At 36.5% G+C, this 16,132-nt stretch overlaps 1 protein-coding gene across 1 annotated transcript in view; it reads left to right on the top strand.

The window, feature by feature from the left end:
* Positions 1 to 16,132, top strand: part of MSH3 (mutS homolog 3) — a 107,085-nt gene that overhangs the window by 28,705 nt on the left and 62,248 nt on the right. Inside the window, exons 9-12 of the mRNA XM_065745232.1 lie at positions 4,502 to 4,614; positions 5,851 to 5,965; positions 13,334 to 13,418; positions 14,003 to 14,112. Of these exons, the coding sequence (XP_065601304.1) occupies positions 4,502 to 4,614; positions 5,851 to 5,965; positions 13,334 to 13,418; positions 14,003 to 14,112 (423 nt within the window). The remainder of the gene's footprint in view (positions 1 to 4,501; positions 4,615 to 5,850; positions 5,966 to 13,333; positions 13,419 to 14,002; positions 14,113 to 16,132) is intronic.

Here is a 16,132-nt window from a genome sequence, read left to right as displayed (position 1 = left end):
GCCCAAGTTTTCTCTTTAAATCTTTATTTACATATGTATGCATTAAAGCATGTCAGATTTGCTTACTGGCTTTTTAGAATCACCTAGGATACTATTGACTTTGGGACAGGATATGTGTACAGATGTGTGGTGAAGTGCATGTATGTATAGTGGAATGTAGTGTGTGGACACATATACCTGATAATTATTGTTCAGTTATTACCAGCATCAGTGGTTTATATCATTTTGAGACTGGCAGATGCTCAGAGGAGCTCTCTGTGCTGCCAGTCTCTTTGCAGCAGCACTGTCTGGTGGCTGAGGGTTGCTGGGAGCAAATATGGGAAAGTACTTTACCACGGCAGGAGAAAAAATCTGCACTTCTAAAAATGTGTGCAGTTGGTGCCAAAAGAACAGCTGCTTGGAAATGTCATTGAGATGTTGCCAGAAAAGCTACTGGAGCTCCATGCCAAGAATGGCCAAAAAAGGAAGAATGATTGTTCTCCAGTTCTCATAGAAAAGTTCGAAGCTAGAGCCCCTGAGCTAGAAACAAATTGCCCAACAAAGGCAACACCACGATGAAACATAAAGCAAATATCATTTCTGCTCAGCATGAGAAGTCATACTGAATACTGGATATTTGAAGGGATTAAGGTAGTCAGGCTGCCTTGCTCTTCCATGTGGTGTAGGCATATTTTCCCTACAGTGGCACACCAGTGATCCTTGCAAAATGCATTATGAGAAGCACAAAGAGTAGTTTGAATAAAATGTATAAGAAAATTAACATAGCAGTTATGCATACTTTATAAATCAGTGCTTAGCATTAGTCTTCCAAAATTCAGTCTCATTTATAAACTTGAGTTATGATGTATGGATGTAGAAAAACATACAGGTGCCCACATCCTGGTATTTAATGATTCCTGAAGTGGAATGGCTATGGCAGGATTGTAGTTGCAGGGTCAAAGACTGGTTGGTTTCTTGCTTTTCCCTAGAAAGACTTTCCTGGTTTATAAAAACTTAATCTTTTAGTGCTTTATGCACGTTTAATTTTGAATTGTTCAGCAGTAATGAAGTGCCTCCTATTTTACCGAGAATGTGGTGAGCTTTTGCCTTTTATATGCACTTGTGTGTGTATTAATGTAATGAGTGGAATTCTAACAAATACACATATCTACCTGTCAGTGCGTTGATTTCATATGCTTAACAGTGGCTGATCACCTTGTCAGACAATTTCCATAACTCATTCAGTGAGCGAAGATAGTCTGCATAAAAACCAAGTGCAGTTTTGACAACAGAGAGTTTTGGTAAGAGGCAGTATAGATTCCTTCACAACTTCTCTTTATTAGAAATCTTGAAACAGGTTTGTTTCAGAAATGTTTATGCTAGCAGTGTAGAAGGTTGTTGAAAAGTTCAGTGTTCTTCACTGACTGGCCTCATCGGTGTTGTAGAACTGCAAGGATTGTTTCTTCTGAGAAGTATTGGAAAGGCTATCAATAAAATGCTATATGAATTTTTAAAAACATTTTGTTGCAGATGTCCTGACAAGAATGATGTTTACAGAAGTTGATGGAAAATTGACTTCTGATGTAAATAGACATTGGTAGCTGGAGAGATAAAGCATCAACATATCATTCTGGCTTTAATCACAAGAATATCCTGTGGGTGATCACATGGTTAAGTGAAGGACAGGCAGAAAAACTTTCTGCAGCAAATTCTGTTTTCATAAAAATTGAGGTTTTTCCACACACTTAATAGAAATCTTAACTGTTTTTGTTTGTTTGTTTGTTTGTTTGTTTGCTTTAGCTAGAATATCAAATATACAATTTCAGATGGATGAGGTGTCTGATATTTGCCTCTTAGTGCCCATATCTGGAATGGAAATGCTAAAATACATGAAGGTCTTTACAAATCACTGAATGATCTAATTCTAATTTGGTCAGTTTCCTTTAAATATAGCTGATGAACGAAAGTATTACAGTAAAAGTCAGTCAAGCTAAGCTCTGCTAAAATTTATGCTACGGAATTGGGTACATTAGGCCATGAAAGAAATTACAAATGCATTAAAGATAATGGCTATTTTTAACTCTTACTTTAAGAGCAGGCAGGTGGTATGAATCATTTTAAAGAACTACTCTCCAAAACCTCTTGATTTGACTTCAGTTCTGAAAAATTATCTCTGCAGGCTTTGTTGAGCCTTGGTGTTGTTTTTCCAAAGGCAATGTTATGAGAGCACACCAAGTACAAATGAGAAATAAAATCTTGTTTTAGAAGAATTTATTTAATTCACCCACAGTCAAAAGAAAAGATCTACTCTCTTATAGGACTGAGTGCTCTGCTAAGTTCTGGTTAGACTGGAACGCACTTTAAGAAGTATAATGCTTAAGTGGTGTTCTTACAAAGTTCTCTATTGCGTATACTTGCTCATTTAGTAAAATAGTTGTATTGAAGTAGATTGTTAGCAAAGGCTGGAGCAAGTGAATGATGCAAGGACAGAAACAGCTGGTTGCTACCAGAGGTTTAGAAATGGACTAGTTGTCCTTCACAGAAATCCAATTGCCTTAAAAATGTTTACACATTTTGAATAGAGTTGGAGCAAGGAGAGTTCTGGTGAGTCTAAAGACTGAAATCTTAATTGGATGTCAGCTAAAACTAAGGCACTTAAAATAAGCAAGGGATCGTCTAGGATGTGCTGAGAAAAATCTAGGACCTTTAGTTTGACACGTTACAGGAAAGGAACTCTAATTTTTAAGAATTGAGCCTCAGAGATATATTGATCCTTTCACATGGGAGTATGTAATGCAGAAAATCTTTCTGCGTATTTTCTTGTAAAGCTGAAAAGCTCTGTAAGAAGAGTATTGATTTGTTTCTTTCCTATAACACCTACACATCCCTCTGATTGGCATAATTCCAAAGTGTTAGGAGTAGTTGGTTAATTCATGTCCCCATGACAATATGAAACTGGAGCTTGGATATTCTCAGTCTAAGTAGGTTTGTTTTATATACATCTTCTACTGCCACTTCCTACTAGTTACTGCTTACTAGTGCATTGGTGGATGCACTGTGGATGTATGATTACATTCAAAAATTGCAGGGTTTTTGTTTTATTTTATTATTTTGTTGGTTTATTTTCAGCTGTTATTTATCAGCTATATACGTTCAGCTGGTATTGTGGCATCCAATTCTAACTTCAGTTAGCTGTTCATAAAAGCACCTGGTGTAAAAAAAACCTGTGTCTGTAAACACAAAATATGTACTATACTTCGACTCAGATTTTGGCATCTCAAATCTCTTGAGCCAGGTACTGAACAACTGCGATCTCATGCATGTTTTAATAATTAAAGGTTTTTCTACTGTCTTACATTAGTAGGCTGGGGGAAGCAGGGGTCCCAGGAAATAAACTAGAATAATTTCTCATGGGTCTCAAAACTGGCTAGAATCTTCTGCAGGTGTAGTTCTCTGTTGCTTGCTGTCAGCAAGAAACATTCATTGAGCAAAACTCATTTAAATGATTCAGTGTTGGAATGCTAAATGTGTTGCATTTGCTGATGCTGTTAAGCTTAGAGGAACTGCAGACATGTTGGAAAATCTAGATTATCATTTTTAACATCCTTGTCAGAAGTAGTATGACAGAAACATGGTAGTTTTTGTAGTGCAAACTGGAGAATGTATGCAACAATGATTGCCTTGCAAATATGATGCAGTGGTCAGAATGCAAAGGAGCAGTTCTGGAAGTCATAAATGTCATGCTGGAAAAAATAAAGTTGAAATGAAGCTGAATTGCTTTTTGTTTATCCTTTTGCTCTGTTTTGGAGTAAGGAGCATGCTAAGATTTGTGTATCAATCTTTTGAAATGATCAAATGCAGCAGAGCAAAAGAACAGCCATAGGAATGCTGAGTGGCCTAGCATATCATCTGTGCAAAAAGGCTGAACAAAACCTTGAATTTGAGCACAAGGAAGATAAGAGTCTTCAGATAGTTAGAAAATAAATAAGAGCAGTACTTTTTCTGCTGCATATAAGAACAGGTACAATAGCTTAATGTTACAATAAATTGCATGTCAGAGAAGAAAACCTTTACAAATAAAGCATAATTAATAAGGTGATATATAACATGCATGTGTGACTTAATGGCTTAATCATCAAAAGACTACAAGAACAGATAAGGCAAGTACTTGTTATAATTTAAGAAAATATTTTTGCCTTACTGTTAGACTTGACTACCTCTTTTAAGTCTATCTTGGGCAAATTTTCTGTTGCTGTTTTTTGGGTTTTTTTTTTTTGTTCATTTTTGTTGTTCGTTCTTTTATACATTTGTTCTTTTGCAGTGGAAAAAGGAAAGGCTTAAAACATTAAAACCTCTTTAAAAAGTTCCCAATCCATCTGTGCAGCTGATCTCTCCATCCTTTACCCATTCTCTTCTTACTAACAGGAAGAGGAAAGAAAGTCCACCTTTTGTAACCTACCAAGGCTTTCTTTTTGAAGGGAGCATAAGCACTGCAAGTCATTCAATTATTTTTTCTTTTCAGGTTACGAGATGACAGAATTAGGGTAGAAAGGATGGAAAACCACCATTTCGAATACAGTCATGCTTTCCAACTGGTTACTGATTTTTATGCAAAAGAAGTGTCTGATATTGCAGGTATGTCAGAACATCTTTGATGTGTGTATTCCTGTTAGCTTGTACATGGTGAAGGAGTTTACACGAGGATATACCATGGCATCATGACCGTGCCTACTTCCAATGTATTTAAATGTTCCCTAACTTGATCCTGTACATTAAGGATAAATCTTGATGGCTCTACACTTTGCCACTTGTTTCAGGGGCCTAGAAATCTGCAAGACATCAATCTGCCTAGCAAAGAAGACGTTGGGTTCTTCAGCCTCTTCCGTGTTCTTTGACACCAGATTTACTGCCCACTTGGCAGCAGACCCACGTTTTTCCTTGTCTTATTTCTGTTGCTGATGTACTTGCAGAAGCTTTTGTTGTTCTTCATGTATTTTGTCAGTTTCAATTCTAGGTGTCCTCTTGACATTCCTAATCCCATCAAGCTTGAGCAGCATCTCTGTATTCTTCTTGACAGCATCTTGTTCATCCCACGCAAGCCTCCTGCTGCTTTCACTTATTTTCTGCACACTGGGGCCATCTTTGAATTTGGAGAATCCTTGAAAATGTACATTGCTTACACAGAAAGGAATGCAGGGCTATCACCCTTTTTTCAGTGTCATAAACATATATGTTAAGACAAATACGAATTCCACATACTTAGCAAATGATGGACATGATACGATATCTGAAATGTTTCTTCAAGTTCTTCAGTGTATTTGTTGACGTTCCCCAAAGCACCCTTTCATAATGAGATATGATTCAGTGAATTTTCCTATCGTCACATCTGGAACATGAATTGTAGTAGAGTACCCTATGGATGCAGAAGCACTATCTAATATCTAGATAGAAATAGAAATATCTGTTTTACCAAGATGGGACCTTATTCCGTAGACTTGTTGAGGCAGGTAAATCATCAGGCCTTTTTATTCTTTTTAATTTGTGAAAATGTTAACTACAGTAATGGAGATTTCAGAATTGAAAATTTTCTTAGTTTGTATATTTAGAAATTTCTTATGCCACCTGCTAATCATTTTTATGACGAAAAACTTGTGGAATCCAATGTCTACTATTTCATAATTTGTTTGTGTTATTGTCAAGGTTCTTTTCGAACTATAATTATGTTGATTTATAGATATCATACTACACTGCATGCATAATAAAGATTTCTATTCAATTAAATTGAAAAATAGATTATTTATTCAAAATGCACAGGCAGTGAACAGTGATTTTACAAGGAAATTACTCTTTCTTTTTTTTTTTTTTTAATAGGTCCTCAAAAACTATCTGTAATATTAAGCTTGGATAAGCCTGTTATTTGTGCTCTGGCAGCAGTAATTGCATACCTCAAGGAATTTAACTTGGAAAAGATGCTTTACAGTCCAAGGTAAGTTTCATTTCGACTTCAAAGTAACATTTGTACTGGGGATATCTTGTAACTTTTACCAGACAGCTTGCCTTAAATGAAATGAACTCACCCAGTATGATTAAAATAAGCTGTAAAAAATTTAAGTTTCTAATCAGAACTGAATGAATCAAGGGATTTTTTTTTCCAAGTTGTGTTTCATGAAAATATTCTTGGAGTATGTTCTTGTAGACATTACTGTCAGAAGCATAAATGAACAGGTACTGAAGACAAGTGTTATTAAAAATGAACAAGGAGAAAAAACTTGTAGATACAAGGAGGGATATGGTAAATTTTGTCAGTAAATACTAGCTATCATATCTCAGCCTCAGTTTTACCCTGTGAACAAATACGGTGCTTTTTTGGCAGGCTTTTAAAACCTTTTTTATGCTGTAATTTATGTTTGCAAGATGTTGTTTTATTTTTCCATAGAGGTGTGTAAAGCATACTCTCTTCTTGTAGCTCTGGAAGCAGATATAACTGCTGACACGTTGCAGTGTTTAGACAGCACTCAGCAGATCTGTTTAAATTATTGAATCTAGTTAACAATTAAAAAGAAAACAGACATTCATCATATCCCAGCTTTGTGTAAAATCAGAGAATCGGAGAATTGCAGGGGTTGGATGGGAATGCAAGAGAAAAGTCCTAAAGCAGTCTTCAGGTACCTCTCCCATTTCCCAAGACCTTTCAAAGATGATAGAGAGTGGTTCTGCAGTCACCTCTACCAGTTCTCTCATCACACATGGCTGCATCCCATTGGGCCCATGGATCTGTGTGCATTGACTTTGGCTAGATGCTCCCTGACCAGATTGTCCTCAACCAGCTCTTTCATACTTCCAGGGTCTGGGACTCCAGAGGGCTAGTCTTAGTATTAAAGTCTGAAGCAAAGAAACCATTCAGGATCTTTGCCTTCGCAGTGTCCCTTGTTTCCAAGGCATCCACTTCATTAGAAAGGAACCCACATTTTTCATAGTCTTTCTTTAACTGCTGACATAGTGAAAAGAAAAACCCTTTCTTGCTATCCTTTACCTCCTTAGCAAGTTTTAATTCCAAGAGGACCTTAGCCTTCCTCATTGCATTCCTACAGGCTATGATAACGGTCCTATATTCTTTCCAGGTGGACAGGCCCTTTTTCCATGTTCCATGGACCTTCTTTCCTTCTAGTTTGTACATGAGTTCCTTGCTCATTCATATAGGCTACCTGTCACCTTTCCTTGATTTCTTACTCTTTGGGATGCACTAATCTTGAGCTTTGAAGAAGTAGTGTTTAAGAGCCACCCAGCACTCATGGGGCTCCCCTACTTTCTAACACCCTAGCCCATAGGATACGTCAAAGTCAGCTGTCCTTAAGTCCAGTGTTGCATTTCTAGTTACTGTTTTGCTTTTTCCACACAAGATCTTGAACTCCACCATTAAATGATCACTGTGTCCCAGAATTCCCCCAACCATCACGTCCCTGACCAGCCCTTGAGTTGGCTCAGTGATGCCTTAGGAACAGGGAACCAAACATACAGAAACATGACACACTTCCAGTGCAAGGTTACTGAAAAGATAACACAGCCATGAGAATAAACTCTGCTTCCCCTGGGTAGTCAGAATTCATATATTTATTAAGTATTCTCAAGTGAGCGCTCAAAAGTTTAAACAATATTATGTAGCTGGAGTCAAAGATAGATATTGCCACTCAAGCATATTTTTATCCTTTTTTTTTTCTCTCCATCCTACCTGGCTTATGTTTGAAATTATCACTGAGGTTTATTAAATGTGTTATAAAACAGCTTTCTCTGTTATGCATCCTGTGCAAAATACTGTCTGCATTCCTCTGCCCTGTAAATAGATAGTAGTCAACAAAGAAAATCTGTATGCAAGCTAGAAACTTCAAAAATATTGTTATAGATCATTCACATATTGCACAATATTCAGATAATTCCAAGCCCCATTTTAAAGGGATCCCTGCATTATATGTGTATTTATTTAATATGTTTAGCTGCTTTCAAAAAATGATCACTGGTGTCATCTTTAAACATATATGTAACATATATACATTATCAACATATATCATAAACACATATATATATCTTTCACATATCTTCTGAAGCATTTGGAAATTATTTATAGTTTGATATTCTGGATTTTGGAGTGGATTTATTCCTCAGGGTGCCCTTCCCCTTGATAAGCACCATTAAAATATTAACAAAGTATGCTGGACTCATAGGCCTAATGAGAAGGCAATTCCTGTGGTATCTTTTAAGGCTTCTCCTTGCTTCGTCCACCAAGGAGTGCTCTAATCTGTGTGGTGTTCCCACTCTTCCTTGTACTTGTTTGGAAAAAAGCTTGGATGGTGAGCCAGGAACTGGAGAAATCTTGTAAGAAAAATCTGAAGTAGAAAGTGAACTCCCAGGCAATGTCTTTCCGTGTTTCTGAATCACTACTGTCACCATGCCTTATGTTCAATCACAAAGTGAGTGTTCTTTCAGATGGAGAGGAAAACAAATTCACATGTCACACGGAAGTAACTCAGTAGCAAAGGAGGAATGTCATTATGTGAGGGTTTATCTAGCAGCAGACAGTTGTTGATACTAGCTTCATCTCAGAATCAAATATAATTATAGACTGAGAAGGAAAAACACTAAATCTTAAGTTGACATTTGCCTGCTATGTGTTGCTCTGACAAATTTTATCTGAATTTCTGAACATTTGAGAGGAAAGGCATTGAACTGTTTGGTATCTTGGTGATACACTATGAAGAAATAAAATACATTCTTTAGGATAACACTGTTCCTGCATTCAAAAACTCAGATTCTACCGTGTTTCTAAAGCTCTTACTAGCCGATACTGGCTTCTAACTGCTGTTTTTATTATGTCGTGTATGTTAAAAAGAACCACATGTATTTGCATATATTGAATGTGAATATACTGAGCCAGACTTAATTTTATATATTTCACTTTAGAAACACTACTTAATTACTGGAAAGAGAGAACCTGTAAGGCAAGGGATGTCCTGTTCATGGATTTTCTTTTTCTGCAGGAGGCAGAAAAGAAATACTTTCATTGTACGATCAAGCAACTTAAAATTCCTAGGAGAATTCAGGTCAGTGAGCATATACTGATGAGTCAGTGAGCATGAACTCAGAGCTGTGAGACAGTTTTCAGTTTATTGATGTGGCACAGATCTGGATGAAGAAGACCTATTTGATATGAAGAATGACAAAAAAAAATTCCTTATACCTTTGTACCTTCTTCCTAGAAACACCATTCTTCCAGCTGACAACAGTTCCAGCTGAAATTAATCATAAGAGTTGTGATTACTGAGGTGAAATTCTTTCATTTTTGGTATTCAGATGAAAATGTAAAATACAGTTTTAAGTTCCTCAACAGAGCAAAATATTAAGAGAAAAAATGTTTCTGCCACTGAAAGACCCTAGAATATAGCTAGGCTGCCCTGGATCTCCAGTAGCAAGTAAAAATAGATTTAGAAATGAATGAGAGAACTTTTTTATCATGTGTTCTAGTACTTTACACCGTTATTGGTTTTGACAAGAAGTTGGTGTGTATCTAGGAGAGACTTTCAAGGACAGTTGAGTATCTAGTTTTGCTTGAAAAAAATCATCATTTGCATAGCAGTTGCTGGCAAATGTGTCAGTGTATTTTTATATTACGCAACATGCTTTCCAGCATATTGGAGCAAAAGAGAGACTGCAGTCCTTACAGTTTGACCAGTGATAAATAAACTTAAGAAATTCGGGAAGAGCCAGCTGTCTTTCTGAAGTAGAGGAGTAACTATGGGTTTGGCGACTATGTGTAGAGAGGATAGAAGGCAAAAGTGAAAGAGGAGGTGGGACAGTTTAAGACTGTTAAAGAGACTGGAGAATGAATTGTATGGTTTTCAGGTCCTAGGAAGAGGTGCTTAGCAAAGGATGTGCCTTGCCTATAAATAGCACGGAAGGTTGGCAGAGGGGGCTTCTTACACCAAGGAATTCTGAAATAAGAAGGAAGCTGAGGCTGCATGCAAGGAGAGTGGCCTGAAGCTGCAGTCACCTGGGAAGAGAAGGCTGCAGGCCCAACCCTTAGGGTGAGTTCAGTGGAGAAAAAGGAGAAAACTTGATCAGGATAACAATGATGGAGGTTATTTTTCTCGCCTAATCCTCCTAGGCTGTCATATTTGTATACTGTAATTATGTTTTATATTTCCATGTTTTGTTTTGTGCTTATTTTTTACTGTTTTTAGTTAGGAATTTCTGGACTCCTGTCACGCCAGGGATTTGTGTCAGACTTTCTAGCCCTGTGGCAGTATTCACTAACAAATTTAAAACTCTGGTTAATTAAGTAAAGAATGTAATCTGGGCTTGACATCCTTCACTGCTGAGGCTGTGGTAAATGTCTTTCGTACCTACTGCTTCTGAGAAATGAAGAGACTTTTTTATTCCTTGAAGCTGAACAGGAATTCCTGCAACTCTTGTTTAAATGCACATGTTCATTCACTCTTAGAAGTCTTGAAGATACAGACTCTAGAGGTCTATAAAAAGTAATTGAGCAAAGAAAATTTTCTGTTTAGTAGACTTTCAAAGCGGTGCCTTGCAGCTTCATTGGGAAGTTTTTAGAGATTGGCAAAATTAGAAGTATTTGAAAACCACTCATCTAAATAACATGCATTCACTTCAGCTGTGTTAGTTACTGTGAAACCATATGTAATGTCTCCTGCAGAGAGAATAATTAGAAAAGCTTTAAAAGTACATTTTTCCTATAAGCTTCTCGGAATGTATAAAGACCCAAATGATCAAATTTCACAGGTAACATGAAAGAATCAAAGTCTGAGGATGTAGTTTACTGTCTTAAAATAATGCTACTAATCCTTTAATAGTCATCATCAAGTGCAGTGCTATTCTGAAAGCTGTTTTATGAACCTCTTCTAGTAAGCATTCCCTAACAGTCTCAAAAATCCTAGTAGAAACATGCTTTTTATGTCTTCTTTTCATTTTTCTCATCCCAGGCGGTATGATCCTATCTTTGCCTGCTCACCAGTAGTAGAGTAACTAGCTATTTCTATCATGAGTGTTTTGTGCTGTTGAAAGTCACTCCTTTGAAACTCACTTGCAGAGGAAACCAATTGTTTTGCTCCAGTTGAAGTGACTTTGAAGGGCTGTTTTTGCTGGTGCGAAGATGGCTGATAGCAGCACACCGGAACTTCTCACAAGGGGCAGTGTTGACACTCTCACTGTAAAACCAGCACTGACTTAATTTTTGTTTACGACCTCTGTCTCATGTAACTTGATCCCTTGATTCCCTACAAAGACTTTTGTCTTTGTTCACATTTTTATCAAGTTCTGATCCTAAGCTAAAGGAAGATGAGGGGGTGGAAGCAAAACACAATCTTCCTATGACATCTGGAATTGTTGGTTGGTTCAGCATATTCTGCAGTTGATCTTGGCCATTACTCATATGCTCCAAGCTCTCAATTACTTAATAGCAGGGTTGGAGCAACTTGGATAAAGCAAACATCTGAATAAAATAAAACACAGATAACTTCTGTCATGTGAACATCTTCAGCATATCCTCTTCTGAAGGACTAGTAAATTGAGTCTGCCATTGGACAGAGTTAGTTGCTTTCAAATGCCCTCATAGAACACTTGCTGTGGACAGGACATGCTCTGTGTTAAGTGCTTTGAAGCACTGGGCTTCAGCCAGTTGAAGTATGGAAACACTGCAGCCAGTAAGTCCAGTCTTGAAACTCACTTAGGGAAGATGAAGAGTTGATAGAAACAACCAGAAGGATCCTTTGTGCTTTTAAGGAAGGAGAAAGGTATAGTTCTTGAACCTTGAATCCAGTGGGTTTAAGAGGTCACAGGCTTGAGTAGTGGCAAGTCAAAATGCAGCAAAAGGGAAAATTCCAGGTTAGGTAAGTCCCAGATAATAGAAGAAGCATGTAGATGCTTTTGGAAGAGTGGGTAGGATTTAGTATTGATTATAGGGATTGGGAATCAAGCAAGAATCATTCCTATTTAATTTTGCCAGCACTGGTTGGGGCTGAATGTCATTAAAGAAAGTATTGTTTTGTTTCTTATAATGCTGTGTACTTTGGAGGACATTTCTTCTTTTGCCTCCAAAGCTCTGTTTTGCTAAGGCTGATTGTGGGTGCAGTTCTGAGTTGGCTCTGCTTTCAAACTTTCCCTGAACTTCTTAAGGGCACTCAGTTAAATCAACTTCAATAAATAAACAAACAAATAAATAAATAATTCTGCAGAAAATACATTTAATTTGTCACATGATTTAGGAACAAATTTAAGAGCAGGCCCAAACACCTGAATTTACTTCCTGAATATTTCATCATTCTGAAAGTTCTAGTTCTTTCTTTCTGTGTATGCCTAAGAGAAAAGTTGGGGTATGGGCACTCCCCCCCAAAGCTAAAATGGCATGTGCAAAAAAAAAAAGTACAATAATCCAGGAAAGCAGTTTTAAATCCTATCCAGCAAGTCATTCCTTTTAGGCTAAGACAATAAAGAGTGTCCTAGATTTTGTGCAAAGAGCAGTCAGTGGTGTAATTAACCTAGACAATCATGACTTGATTTGTCAGAAGCATTTAGTGAGGATCTTGCACTTCACTCTCCTGACTACTACATTCATTTATCTGAGACAGAAATATTCATTCCTTATATGATTACATATCTAATACATTTATTAATGTTGGCTCTGTTGAAAATTTTGCTCTAACTGTGCAAAAACATCACATTTGGGTTGGTCTCTTCCTGTTGTGTTAGGGAGTGTCAAAAAGTTCTTTTGTTTGGATCATGTCATATTAAAAACAAAACAGTTTAAACGTGCACTGTTTTCCTTTTCACAAATAGTGGTGCTAACAGGCAGCTTAAATCAGTAGTAGTCATGAAAATAAGAATGTGTGTTTTGGTATATTCTGTTTTGATAATGAATGATGTTCAAGTCTGTTCTGCTCTCAAAGTATTAATTCTCTTAGTATTATCCTGCCCCTAGTCCTGTAGTGATCAGAACACTAACAAAAGTGACTACCTCCTCAGTTCCATCACAGACTGAAGAAGGCACAGTTCTTTCCTACCGAGTGCATCAGAATTAGGTGACAGAAAAACTGAATTGTATTCTGAGCTTTGTTGGAATCATTATGAGAAACAGAGTAGCTGAGTCTTCAAATCTTGTTTTCCCAAGGAGTAAAATAAAATGTTACTGGTGTTCATTTTATATTTATTTGATTAGATTTTAGTTCATTACATAATTTTTTTGGTGCTTCATATAATCAATGAATTCTCTGTGAAACTTAGTGGAATTCAACTATTATATATGCTCTGGTATTTCAAATATAGCTTCTGAATTTCCTCTCCTCAGCAATTTCAAACAGTTGTCAAGTGAAACTGAATACATGACAATTAATGGGACAACAATGAAAAATCTTGAAATTTTACAGAATCAGGTAAGGAAAAATATAGTGGTTTTTTTCTAATTACTGAGATTTTCAGAGCTGCTTGACATACTGCTCCTGATGAAGTTGGTTAAGTTAGTTTGTAAATCTCACTCAGATGTTTAGATTATTTTGAATGGGATCAGACTGAAGGGGATTATATTTTAAGAGGTATAAATGAAAGATAATCTCTAATGGGCTTTAGTGTGAGTTAGTAACTTTATTGTATTTTCAATAACAAAGAATTTTCCTAAAGTTTTAAGACTGCTTGAGCAAGAGCAGTCAGGTGATACAGATGCAATAGTGTTTGTTTTTCATTTGTACTACTGGTTTATGTACAGACATAATTTAACATGTTGAATTTATTGGATTCATTTTCTACAAACATTTTCTGGCTAAAGAAAAAACATTCAAGTAACTCATTACTGCTGGACAAGTTTTGTACAAGGTGTTATTCATTAGAAACATTAATAAACGTGCTTTAGTTGAAATATTTTGTAGTCCAAATTAACAGTTTTTGTAGCGTAGTAAAAATCTTTTAGCTATGCTATTGATTGTTAAATTAAAAATAATTATGTTTATTTTCATTATTTTAGACTGATTTGAAATTGAAAGGAAGCCTGCTCTGGGTCTTGGATCATACTAAAACTTCCTTTGGTCGTCGGAGACTGAAGAAATGGGTAATCCAACCACTCATGAAATCCAGGTTAGACTTCTCTTTTTCATAGGCTAAATCTAAATATTAAAATTAGGACACTGAGTATTGTCAGTGTTTATTTTTCCCAAAGATCCGAGATCCATAGTAGAGTTTACTCTGCAAGTATGTTAGATATGGATATTGTATATGAAGGTTTTAGACAGTTAAGCTGTGCTGGGCACAGAAGATCTAAGTAGTTCAGGATGGTTGGTTTGGAGCAATGAAGAGATTGGTGTGCAGAAATCAGATTTTGTACCGTTTCTAATCAGTTATAATTTAAATCCTCTTTCAGACTGTGGATGTATTATGTACTGGTCATGTGTCACCTACTTCTTGCCTCACAGATAATTGCATCCTTACTGTATTTTACTAGATATTTTACTGTTATTCCTGTAAATGTGTTGCTTATTAAGTGTTCCTTTTTATTAGTTTGCAAACGTGATGTCTGTTTCCTCACTTATATATTTTAAGCTATGATTTATTTTGTAATGATGAGAAATACTTTATTTTGTAATATGTATCATGCTTGTTCTCACTTTTTCTTGAAATGGACTCTGCCTCTTCTAATTTCCCCTTGCAGGCTTTATTGGACTGTAGAACTAGACCTTTAATACAGAATAAATAAAAACATTATTGACTCAGTCTTTCCATATGATATATGTTGCCTGCAATTTGAGTTCCTGGATCTCTTCCTTTGAATGTGAATTTCTTGAGAGTTATCAGTGTGGAATTTACTCAGTTACTGTGTTTATCTCTTCAACTTTACTGTACAGAAAATGGTTTTCAGAACTGTAGAAGCTGGAAGGGACCTCTGGAGATCATCTAATAACTTATTTTTCCCCTTCCTTTGTTTCTGATATGAAGTATCAGAGACCTGTTTCCTTTGTAGGAGCCATATTGGTGAGGCAGTATGACATGGACACTTCTTGCAAGGATTTGATATATTGATTTCAGTATGTCTTTTTTTTTTCTTCTGATAATAGCTTGTATAGTATTTACTCACTTAAAAATGGCTTTACCTTTCCTAAATTCTATTAGACTTTAGGGAAGTGAATGACCTGCCTGGTGTTCACCTTAAAAACATATGGGTACAATTTCTGGTCCACTTTTCAGAAATAAACCGAAATAAATTACTTTAAATCTTTTGCAGCCTTATAGGCACCCTACAGCCTTTTGGGAATTGTTTGTACAGTTGTCAGTGGGGGGAGCCAGAGCACAGGCTCAGGGCTCATGGGAGGCCAGCACTGACTTTAAGAACTTGTAAAGGAAAGGCTTTAACCACTTTGCTTGCAGATGATTACATGTGATACCACAGGTGAAATGGTCTTCAACAATGGTACATGCACACTTGTCTGGCCACAAGGGATACGAAAAAATCTTACTAGGAGACTTCAGGGTTTCTTCTTTAACCAGGAAATTTTAATTGATTCAGTGCAGAACCAATGGCAGAAGTTAGCAGTTTTGATTTTTTGTTTCTTCTCTGCTCTTTGTTACTCCTTGAGAGCTGAGTCTTCTCCTTTTTCACTCTTTTTTTCTCAGTGTAGCAGGAAGTTTTATGAGATATCTCATTTCTTTGAGATGGCAATAGTCTTTGAAGTGAAAAATGCCATATTGTTTCTATGTATATTTTCCAACCTGGCTAGGAGTTGAAATTTCACATGCTTAGTAGCAGATCTGACATCCAGTAGTACTGTTTTCAGTAATGAAAACAAGTGCACTTAAAGAAAACTGTGTAATTCACCTGTGCCTCCTGGAGTGACATCTTCACTGGAAGTAAGATTTTTGTACTGTAGTCTGTTCAGTCAGTAGGTAGGTGCATTTACTCTAGCACATCAAAAAGTGAGAGTGTAATTACGGCTTTTTGCCTTGAAGTTGAAAAACACCTGGAATGATGACTAAGTTTTCATTGGAAAAACACTATGTCGAGTTTAATAAAGGTAGAAAGTATACAGACTGATTACTTGGGCAATCCTGAAGGCATCCATTAGATCATCAGTGGTGTAATGTATTTAGAGAATACCAAGAAAAG

Source organism: Cyrtonyx montezumae, unplaced genomic scaffold (assembly GCF_038088225.1).
Source record: "Cyrtonyx montezumae isolate F1298 unplaced genomic scaffold, pur_monq_1.0 scaffold_34, whole genome shotgun sequence".
NCBI lineage: Eukaryota > Metazoa > Chordata > Aves > Galliformes > Odontophoridae > Cyrtonyx > Cyrtonyx montezumae.
This window is presented reverse-complemented; position numbering and strand designations above follow the sequence as displayed.